General features: G+C 35.9%; 2 protein-coding genes across 2 annotated transcripts in view; one reads left to right on the top strand and one right to left on the bottom strand.

Annotated features, from left to right (window-relative positions):
* Positions 1-5,055, top strand: part of tesk2 (testis associated actin remodelling kinase 2) — a 29,165-nt gene extending 24,110 nt beyond the window's left edge. The window contains exons 5-6 of the mRNA XM_073849406.1: positions 124-298; positions 3,060-5,055. Of these exons, the coding sequence (XP_073705507.1) occupies positions 124-298; positions 3,060-3,967 (1,083 nt within the window). The 3' untranslated portion in view covers positions 3,968-5,055. The remainder of the gene's footprint in view (positions 1-123; positions 299-3,059) is intronic.
* A 674-nt stretch (positions 5,056-5,729) lies between these two features.
* Positions 5,730-11,130, bottom strand: toe1 (target of EGR1, exonuclease). The gene is made up of 7 exons (XM_073849012.1): positions 10,443-11,130; positions 10,204-10,244; positions 10,016-10,112; positions 8,756-8,914; positions 8,423-8,682; positions 7,807-7,969; positions 5,730-6,437 (listed from the first exon to the last, which is right to left on the bottom strand). The coding sequence occupies exons 1-7, from the start codon at positions 10,554-10,556 to the stop codon at positions 5,793-5,795; spliced, it is 1,479 nt and encodes a 492-aa protein (XP_073705113.1). The 5' UTR covers positions 10,557-11,130; the 3' UTR covers positions 5,730-5,792.
* Positions 11,131-11,179: the final 49 nt, after the last annotated feature.

The following is an 11,179-nucleotide window of genomic DNA, read 5'->3' as shown; positions in this document are numbered from 1 at the left end:
GCAACTACAAGTTAGTTGTTTTCATCCTGAAAATGAAACCCCACTATAATATATGTGCAGTGTAGCATTCTTAGAATAGAAGTGAGAACATGGCGCTCCTCCGGATTTAGATGCTGATGTGTTTTTATGCTCTTGTTGCCTCCTCTTATATCCCAGATGGATCCAAAGCTCAGGCCCTCGTTCCCAGATATAGTAAAGAGGCTGGAAGAAATCCAGAAAAAGCTAAAAGCTGACGACGCTGAGAGGGAGAGGATGCTACTAACTGCCGGGGAGGTGGAGAAAAAGCCCTTGCCTAAAGGTGTGTGTTTATTCGCACCAATACACAAACATGTTTATTTTACTCCCGTATTGATTTGTCTAACCTGCAACCTGTCAGTATGATCATGAAAACTACAGGTGACCATAACGTGATATTTCTTTCACTATTTCTGGCACTAAACCTAAAGCTTCGATGTGCTTTGAACACATCTTTGATGTGAGTTGCTTTGACAGAGAGCTAGTACATCCTGTCGCCCCCTGAGGCTTTGCTCATAGCATCCAGCACTCGCTTTCCATTTAATACCGCAGGGCCAATGAGTTCTAAGAACAAGGAGACTGGAAAACGATCAGGATTGGAGACTGTAACACTAACTTGTCTTTGAGCTTTATGGATTGGATGTTCTTTCCTCATGGGTATTACTTATAATGCACAGCTTTCACTTTCTCCCTCTCTTCTTTGCAATCTCACAGCCCAGTTTCCGTTTAGTGCTAATTCATATCCTGAACAAACAAGGAATAAGTCACAAAACAATGTGTGGCTTGAAGAGATTAGAGCCTCACTGAGTGTCAGATACACTACTATTCAAAAGTCTGGGGTTAGTAAGATATTAACACTTTCATCCAGACATGAAGCATTCCGTTAAACAGTAAACTACAAAATATTTAAATTTCTATTAAGTATATCAAGTTTGTACGATGTATCAATATATTTTACAGACAATAGGACGAGGCAATACTGTTTATATCAATATGCACTGCAGTTCAAAAGTTTGGGATCAGTAAGATTTTTATTTTTATTTTTTTAGGAATTCTCTTATGCTCATCAAGGCTGCATTTATCTGATCAAAAATACAGAAAAACGGTAATATTGTGAAATATTACAGCTTAAAATAATGGTTTTCTATTTGAATATATATTTTAAAATATAAAGCGGAATTTTCACCAACCATTACTATAGTCTAGGATCCTTCAGAAATTATGTTAATATGCGGACTTATTCCTTTTCTTTTATCATCAATGTTAGAAACCGTTGTGCTGCTTAATATATTTTGGAACCTGTGATACTTTTTTCAGGATTCTTTGATGAATAAAAAGTTTATTCAACATTTATTAAAAATAGAAATATTTTGAAACAATGTCTTTGCTATCAATTTAACACATCCTTGGTGAATAAAACCATTCATTTCTTTCAAAAAAAGAGGATAAAAATTTACTGATCACAAACTTTGGAATAGTAGTTTATATTGTTACAAAATATGTCTATTTTAAATAAATGCTGTTCTTTTCATTTATGAAAGAATCCTGAAAAATATCACTGGTTCCAACAAAATATTAAGCAGCAGTTTTCAATATTGATGATAAATCAGCATATTTATTTCTGAAGAATTGTTTAACACTGAAGACTGCAGCAGTAATGTTGAAAATTCAGATTTGCAGCAATTCACATAAAATTATTTTACATTAAAATAATATTTCACAATATTTCTGGATTTTTGATCAAATAAATGCAGCTTGATGAGCCTAAACTTCTTTAAAAAAACAAACAAAAAAAAAACAATCTTAATCCACTGTTCAGTAGTTTTCAGTAGTATTACAGTAGTATTCCTCGTACCAGTTAACATGTCGCCTGTGCTTTTGTTTTTATTTATATTCATTTTTAATTTAGTGATTTTATTTTTAAGCCCTGCTTTAAAAGTAGTTTATTTTGCTTTTAGATCGTAATGTTAGGTTAAACATTTTTTTAACATAATGTATAGCATATCCTACATGGTTACAATTCACTATATTTTCACATTTAAATTCATTATTTTTTTATTTTTTTATTTTATTTTTTTCACATTTTTAACCCATTTAGGATGAATTTTATGCAAATAGAAAACCATAAAAATACAGAATGTTTTTTTTTTTTTTGTCCATATCGCACAACCCAGAATTCTGAAAAGGCATCATGATTTCCACAAAAATAATTAAGAAGCACAATGGTTTTCAACACTGATGATAATAAGGAATGTTATTTGAATATTAAATCGGCATATTAGAATGATTTCTGAAGAATCATGTGACACTGAAGACTTGAGTAATGACTTATGAAAATTTAGTTATGCTAATACAGACTAAATTACATTTTGAAATACATATCAAATATTGTAAATTGATAACATTTTTAAGACTGCAAACTTCCAACATTGTAATGCTCAGTTTCTGACTATTGATATGTTAAACATGATTAAGCTCTTCTTTCCTCCTTCCACATATTCAAATGAACATTACATTACATTTTGTCACCCCCTAGTGTTCAAGGTCATTCCTTCAAGCTATTCTGTTTGGTGACTAGCAAAAATACAGTTTTTAAACAGGTTTTCAAAACATTCCTTGCATCTGTCATAGGTCAACAAACAGTTCCCAAATTCACTCCATTGGTCAATATGCTCAGACTAACACAGCAATGTTTTGATAGTCCCACAGTGTTTACACATGTCAAGCGAAAGAATACATATCAGCATATTAGTTAAAGGAATAGTTCACCCAGTAATGAAAAATCTGTTATTAATTACTCCTCCCTCATGTACCAGTAAGACCTTTGTTCATCTTCGGGAACACAAATTAAGATATTTTTGATGAAGTCCAAAAGCTTTCAGACCCTGCATAGACAGCAACGTACCACAACGTACAAGGCCCAGAAAGGTAGTGAGGATATTGTTAAAATAGTCCATGTGTTATCAGTGGTTCAACCTTAATTTTATACATTTTATAGCAAAATGTCACAGTGTGCCTAATGTTCCTCTCATTTTTTGTTTTAGGTCCAGGAGAAAAGGGCATAAAGAGGTTAAATCCTCTTGTTTTTCAGGACGACAAGATTCCACCCAAGTCCCCCCGTCCACGTCGCAACATCTGGCTTTCCCGCAGCCAGTCTGACATTTTCTCTCGTAAGCCCGCCCGCAAAGTCAACGTCCAAGACCCTTACTACAACCCAGGACCTAGAGGCTTCATTCACGGGCAACCGAAAGTCAACCCTTTCAATGCCAGAGAAGACCTAAAAGGTGGCAAGATCAAGTTTTACGACATGCCCAGCAAGTCAGTCTTCTCGCTCATGTTTGATTTGAACTCGCCTCACGGAAGTCAAAGCTCATACCAGCCTCACCCCAACATCACAACGGGAGCCTCCGGAAACAACTGCTCTCCATCCTGGCCGGAGACCTGGCAGCTGCCCGGTCGGCAGTGCTGCTCGCTCCCAGTCTCTCCCCAGCTGCCCCACTTATTCACACCTCACCCTACGTCCAAGAGCGAGGCCGGACAGCCCGCTGGTGAAAGCAGGCAAAAGGCATTGAGCAGCTGGGCTAAGAAGTATGCCGTTACTGAAATCCCTCCATACAAGCCGCGAGCCGAAAGACAGGAGGATGTGAGTGCGTCAGATGACTGGTCAACTCTGGTAATTTCTGAAGGAGGAGAAGCGGAGGCCATGGATTGCTCCAGCAGCAGAGGAAGCCCTGCGGACGATAAGGAGACAATCCTCAGCCAGATACAGAATGGAAGTCTTGGCGGCTTATGCGAAGACATGGAGGCTGAAGATCAGGATGGATTGATGATCTCCAACAAGAACTCGCTCACGCTGAGCATGTCTGTAGAGCCACAAGATCTCTGTCCAATAGTCCTCACAGCCTGCAAGGCCTCCTCTTCAGGAGAACGCATCTCCAGATGCGATATCTAGATGGTTGAGGATGCTTCCTCAAGTTTGTACTGATCAGATGCCAAGCGAACAGAGATTATATTCATTAAATATTTAATACGATTATAAGTTGTATATATTTTTTTTTCTTTGGGGGAAGTAAACCCTTGTAACTTAAGCTAAAAGGGCGGCTTGGATTGAACAAAAGAGCAGGAAAGTGTGAAACACTGATCTGGTCCATGCTGTCACACTATGAAGAACTCCATCAGAGGCACACAATGGACGTCACCTCACACAGGGCTAATGATGAGACGCATTCTGTGATTATTTTTTCCTTTTTTCTTTATAATACAGGTTGCACATACCACAAATGCTGTTTTTTTTTTTTTTTTTTTTTGTCCACAAACTGTATCCAATGCTTCTTCAGTAGTTAATCGAAAACAAATCTCTTTAGAGAAAAATAACCGAGTGTCTTTTTTTTTTGCACTGCATGGTTCTAGAAAATGCAAACATTCCATGTTGTCTCGCATCTTAAAAAGTTCCTGTTTTGATCCTATGCTAACAGTGTGTGCCATGGCAGTTTCAAAACGAGGATCATTTTCACTCTTTGACCTCTCAGGTCTTCAAAAAAAGTCCATGTCTGTATCTACTTAAAGTCGTAATTGCACTTGAAATAAGTTAAAATGGTTTGAACGTTTTTTTTTTAATCTATTATTTGTCACTACATTTCTATGCAATAAATTTAACCAAGGCGTGATAGTTTTATAGAGAGGATTTATTTTGATATTTATAAGGAGAAAGTAATTTTACTATGTCTTCATGTCTGTGAACCGTTTAAGCTGTGTTGTTGTTGTTGTTGTTGTTGTTTATACGAGCTGATGAATAGAGCTTTCTGTACATGTTGAAAATGGTCAGTTCTTGCTAGTTTATTCTTAACTCTATTTTTCTGCTTTTTCAGTCCTTACCGTTTTCTCAACACTTTTTAGATTGTAGATTTGTAACTGAATCGGAGATGTATATTTCTACCAAAGACAGACCAGGACTTATTTTCCCCATTTATATGGCTTTAATTGTTTAAATGCATGTGTGTATTTTCATTTGTTTAAAATAAATTCAGAATGTCTTACTGATTTTTTTATTGTGGATTTGCTTTATGTACATTTGTTCATTAACCATGGTAGCTATTAAAGAAAGAGTTCACTCAAAAATGAAAATTCTGTCATTATGTTCTCCAAACCTGTAAGACCATTCATCTTCGGAACATAAATTTAGATATTTTTGATGAAATCCGGGAGCTTTCTGACCCTGAATAGACAGCTACGCAACTGAAACGTTCAAGGCCCAGAAAGGTAGTAAATATGTTGTTAAAATAATCCTTGAGTGGTTCAACTGTAATTTTATGAAGATATGAAAATACTTTTTGATACTCTCATGAACTCACATCGAAGACTGACACGGAAGAGAAGAAATTGTTAAACAAAGTCGTTATTTTTGTTTTCTTTAATACGGAAGTATTCTCGTAGCTTCAGAAAATTATGCTTGAACCACTGATGTCACATGGATTATTTTAACTATGTCCTTACTACCTTTTTGGGCCATAAAAATGTCTGTGCAGGGTCAGAAAGCTATCAGATTTTATCAGAAATATCTTGAGTACTTAATGGCAGATTTTTCATTTTTGGGTGAACTATCCCTTTAAGCCTATCTAGTCTAGCAAACTTCCAGGAATAGTCTTGCCTGCCTAAATTCAGATTAAAATAAATCCGATAAGGAAAAGTAACCATGCCATGGACAGAAAACAGTAAAAAACTTAGATTTTAATTGACCAAAAATGTACACAAAATTGAAATCTGAAAATCAAAGGTTTCTATGCAGTTCCTTCAGGTTTTACATCAATGCTTTTCCCCCAGACATAGTCCATCTTGTGCACATGAGCCTTTGAAGACTTGGAGAAGGTGCTTTTGGCTACATGTAGAGGAACAGACTTGCCACTGAGGAAGAGTTTATTGAGACATGCAGAGATGAGGGGAGCAGTGTTGGATTCTTCTTTGTTTTCTGTCAGATTTCTGGCATAGGCAAAAATATAGCCTGTCATGAAAGCGTCGAACCCTGCTCGGTGAGTTCCTCCTTCTGCTTTCTTCCCTTTTGGTCTATCAGGAGTTTCAGAAGATGCTTCTGGCTGAGATTCCTCATTTACATTCTTGCTGGCCATTTTCCCAGGTTCAAACGCATGTGCGGCATCTGTTGGCTCAGAGCTCTCTGTCTTCTCCTGATGTTCAGGGAGCGCTGGTTCAGACATGGGCACTGCCTGGTCCAGCTCGGCCTCTTCAAAGTGCGACCTTTTGCCCTGTGGGGAACTGCATGTCTCAGAGGGCCCTTGAGAAGCTTTCTTTTTGTTCTTGCGCTTCCTTTTCTTCCTCTTGTCGTCTTTGATCTTATCATCTTGCTGGATTATAAGGTCTGTGTCATGTGACATGGGGCACTGAGAGCCATTAGGACACCATCCATATGCCTGGAGCAGAAAATAATTACCAAGTGTCACATTTTGAAGAATAACATCCCTTTAGGCTTTAAGGGATAGTTCACCCAAAAATTAAAACTCTGCCATTAATTATTAACCATCATGTTGGTCCAAACCTGTAAGACCTTCGTTCATCCTCAGAACACAAATTAAGATATTTCTGTTGAAATCTGAGAGCTTTCTGACCCTGCATAGACAGCAACACAACTGACACATTCAAGGCCCAGAAAAGTAGTAAGGACATTGTTAAAATAGTTCATGTGACATCAGTGCTTCAATCTTAATTTTGTGAAGCTACGAGAATACTTTGTGTGCAAAGAAAATAAAGACTTTATTCGAAGATTGCATCTCTTCCATTACTATCCTTTCTACCTTTCTGGGCCTTGAACTTGTCAGTTGCATTACTGTCTATGGAGGGTCAGAAAGCTCTCAGATTTCATCAAAAATATCTTTTTGTTTTCCGAAGATGAACAAAGGTCTTACAGGTTTGGAAAGACATGAGGGCAAGTAATTACTGACAGAATTTTTATTTTTTGGATGAACTATCCCTTTAAACAATACGAACATGAAGAGGTGAGTTAAAGTGAGATCTATTTGATTTATTGTAAAAGTATTTATATTCACAAAATACCACAATCATTATTATTAACTATGTTTTGCATGACAAATTAAGGCTTCAACGTGCAAGAAAATTTAACAGACTGTTCTCAAGCTCAAACAACAGATGGAGTGATGACAAACATCGTCATGAGTTTTCACACTAAAGGTAAATGTGACATTTATTATAATGGGATTATGTAAATTAGGCTGTTAATAGAATAATACAGAAGAACATTATGTAAATGGCATTAAACAAATCTGATAATCTGCAGTTTAGGCCTAAATTATGACATTAAAATATGAAGTTTAATTGTGGTAGTATGAATATTAACAGGACTGACCTTGGTCCAAATAGTACTTGATAGTAAAAAGCTGCCACTGAACAAATATTACTTAAAATATATTTCCTTTTTGTTGATTCTACATTAATTTGAGAATTAAATGTTTATGTATTGATATTATAATGTTAGGTCCATCAGCCAACTGTGATATATTGTGAAATAATACTACTTTCTGTTTTCTATTTAAATATATGTCAAAACTCAATATATTCCTGTGATCCCAAAGTTTAATTTTTAACATTATTACCCCAGTTTTCATGTCACATAATTCTTCAGAAATCCATGTATTATACTAATTTTCTGCTTATTAAATATTTCTTGATTTTATCAATGTAGGAAACAGTTATGCTGCTTACTATATTTGTTGAAACCAGTGTATAACCAAAAAGTGTATAACCTAGCAAATTTGAGGAACTCACGGAGAACTGAACACAGATGTTAAGGGCACCATCTTGATTCTGGTTGTCCAAGCACGGTCTGTAGTCGATGTAGCTCTGCATGTTGCCTGTATATTTACAAAATTCCAGAAACACATGACTTCCATTGCCACCTCCTGCGATGGCTTTGCTGTTTTCCAGCTTACTGTAAAAGACAAAGAATACACCCTAAATTTAAGGCACTAAACAACACATGTACACTTATTTGTGACCCTGGACCACAAAACCAGTCATAAAGGTCAATTTTTTTAGAAATTGAGATTTATACATCATCTGAAAGCTGAATAAATAATTGATGTATGGTTTGTTAGGATAAGACATATATTTGGTTGAGATACAACTATTTGAAAATCTAGAATCGGGGGCCTTTAAAGTTGTCTTAATTAAGTTCTTAGCAATGCATATTACTAATCAAAAATTAAGTTTTGATTTATTTACGGTAAAAAATTTTCATTGTGATTTTTGGCATTAAAGAAAAATATATAATTTTGACGCCTTCAATGTATTGTTGGCAATTGTCAAAAATACCCGTGCTATTTAAGGTTTTGAGGTCCAAGGTCACATTTGTACTTTTCACATATTGAGATATAACACATACCACTTCTTATAGGCATATTCCAGGTATGAGGCTGCAAACCGTAGCTCATACTCCGTTGCATACTTAGTGTCATAGATGCCTGAGGGAAACATCTGGGACAGATCGGCAATGAAGGTGCCCAGTTTCTCAGGTAGATGTGCATAGAAGCACTGGTACAAGAAGACCATGTCTATCAGACCATTATGGACCACTAAGGGCTTGTTGGCCCTAAGCAGTTCGACGAACAAGGAGCGCATGTTTACCCCATGGGCATCCCCTCCCTAAAACAAGCACAGAGTAAGTCTCCAAATCTGAAAATATCATGATTTTTCTTACAGGTTCAGTCATACTCACTTTATCATTACCCTTATAATAAGGAATGCCTTCAGCATATTGTTTGTTGAAGTCAAATCCATGTTGTACAAGGAACTGCACTGACTGAGGTTCAATGATGTATTCCTCTGAGCAAAGCAAGGTCAGATTGTAAACCTGGACCAGGTATGTCTTGTCCGCCTAGAAACAGGAAATGTACAAGAGTCAATATTTACATATTCAGAATTTTTAAAAAATACAGTTGAATAAAAAAAAAAATACACCTTGCAGAATCTGCAAAATGTTAATTATTTGACCAAAATATGTTATTTTTATTTAGTACTGACCTAAATAAGATATTTCACATAAAAGATGTTTACGTATAGCAAACAAGAGAACAAAATAGCTGAATTTATAAAAATGACCCCCCATTCAAAAGTGTACATATGCTTGATTATTAATACTGTGTTGTTACCTGAATAAGCTGTTTTTCGTACAGTTAAACTGCCCGCTGTTCTTCAGAAAAAATCCTTCAGGTCCCACAAATTCTTTGGGTTTTCATTTTTGTGTATTTGAACCCTTTCCAACAATGACTGTTTGATTTTGAGATCCATCTTTTCACACTGAGGACAACTGAGGGACTCATATGCAACTATTACAGAAGGTTTAAACACTGATGCTTCAGAAGGAAACACGATAAAAATTTCAAGCAGAATGATAATATTTTTCTTATTTTATTTAGTAATGCCCGTCAGAAGCTACGTTTCCCAGAAGACAAAATAAGTTAAATTTACCCTGATCTTCAAATTCAAAGTTTATGCATCGTTTTTCCTTCTAAAGAATCAGTGAGCATTTGAACCTTCTGTAATAGTTTCATATGAGTCCTGTCAGTTGTCCTCAGTGTGAAAAGATGGGTCTCAAAATCATACAGTCATTATTGGAAAGGGTTCAAATGCACAAAAATGCTGTAAAACCAAAGAATTTGTGGGACCTTAAATATTTTTCTGAAGAACAGCGGGCAGCTTAACTGATCAGGTCAAACAAGGGACTCATAAACAACTATCACTACACATGTAAACTTTTGAATGGGGTCATTTTAATAAATGTAACTATTATTTTCTCTTGTGAACTATATGTAAACATATTTAATGTGAAATATCTTATTCAGGTCAGTACTAAATAAAAAATAACGTGTTTTGTATGATCCCAATTATTTTGGTAAAATAATTAACATTTTGAAGATTCTGGAAGGTGTATGTAAACTTCTGACTTCAACTGTAAAAGTTAATGGCAGATACTTACTTTGTTGTCAAGCTTTTTATAGCAAGCAATCCCCAATGAAAGTATGGATCGTGTGCGGGCTGCATGGCATATGGCTTTATACCTGTCTTCAATAGATCTTTCAAAGGAAGAAAGAAGTAAAAAAAAATTACCACTTGTTAATTTATCCTTTAGCATATTGGATAAGAATATTTCATATCACAACTCACTCAGCTAGAAGTGCTTTCCTTGATCCAAGACCACTCAGTTCCTACAAGAGACCGGATACAAGAATTATCTTGTTCTATTAGGGCATTTAACACTTATGTCTCAGCTGGTCTGAGCTGGTTTGACCACTTCTTTAGCTGGTTAGGCTGGTCAGGCTTGAAGACCAGCTAACCAACTTAGGCTGGTTTTAGCTGTTTTTCTTTCAGCAGGGTTTCTAAATACAGAATGTGGTTTTACTTACCGTATCAATGGCGATGAATGAAGATGTTTTAATGGCTATCACAATTGCTCCCCACAACTCCTTAAAGTTGTTTCCCTGTACATCTACAACTGGGATTATCATTGGGGATGACATTATGTGAATTCACCAGATAAACTAACATCTGCTAAACACAGCAATTTGTATACTGGTCTTTACTGAACCGCAAACTAGCTCTCTAACCGACGGCAACAAGTGAGAGCTTTACTTCACCGCTGTTATTTATAAATAAAGCAAAATTATGCCGTCAATGCTGATACTGTAGACGTGCTGAAAATGTAATTTCGGGGAGTAAAACAAATTATAACCGAAAATATCTGTAATGTACATGTTCCATTAATAATAAGTGTCTAGCTCACACGTTTTTGTAACTGCTCCTATATTTAGTTCTTAAACATCGTGTTCTTCACACACTTGTATAAGTTCAATCGCCTGTGTGTAACATGTGAGTTTGTGTACTTCCGGCTGGAGTTTCTTCTACGTTTTATAAAGGCTGGCATTAAACGCGTTTCCGCTGCCTGCTGGACTGGAGTGTGAAGGGTAGACGAGCATTTAATACATTTCCTAAATATTGTTAATACTTTAACACGGTCTTGACAGATTAAACCTAATTACACCATGAATTTTTTTATTGGCTCAGCAAAAATTAATCAAGAATAACAAAAAATATATATAACTTTTTTCATAAGTTAATTATTTTATGTTCTTATATTTGAAAG

Source organism: Garra rufa, chromosome 10, assembly GCF_049309525.1.
Source record: "Garra rufa chromosome 10, GarRuf1.0, whole genome shotgun sequence".
In the NCBI taxonomy this organism is placed as follows: Eukaryota; Metazoa; Chordata; class Actinopteri; order Cypriniformes; family Cyprinidae; genus Garra; species Garra rufa.
The sequence above is the reverse complement of the archived record's forward strand: the minus strand, read 5'-3'. Positions and strand labels throughout refer to the sequence as shown.

Coding starts and splice junctions, on each gene's coding strand:
- toe1 (XM_073849012.1), bottom strand. CDS start 10,556: ATGTCATCCCCAATGATAATCCCAGTTGTAGATGTACAGGGAAACAAC. Junction 8,915..10,015: donor ATAAAAAGCTTGACAACAAA/GTAAGTATCTGC, acceptor TCCTGTTTCTAG/GCGGACAAGACATACCTGGT. Junction 8,683..8,755: donor ATTATAAGGGTAATGATAAA/GTGAGTATGACT, acceptor TGCTTGTTTTAG/GGAGGGGATGCCCATGGGGT.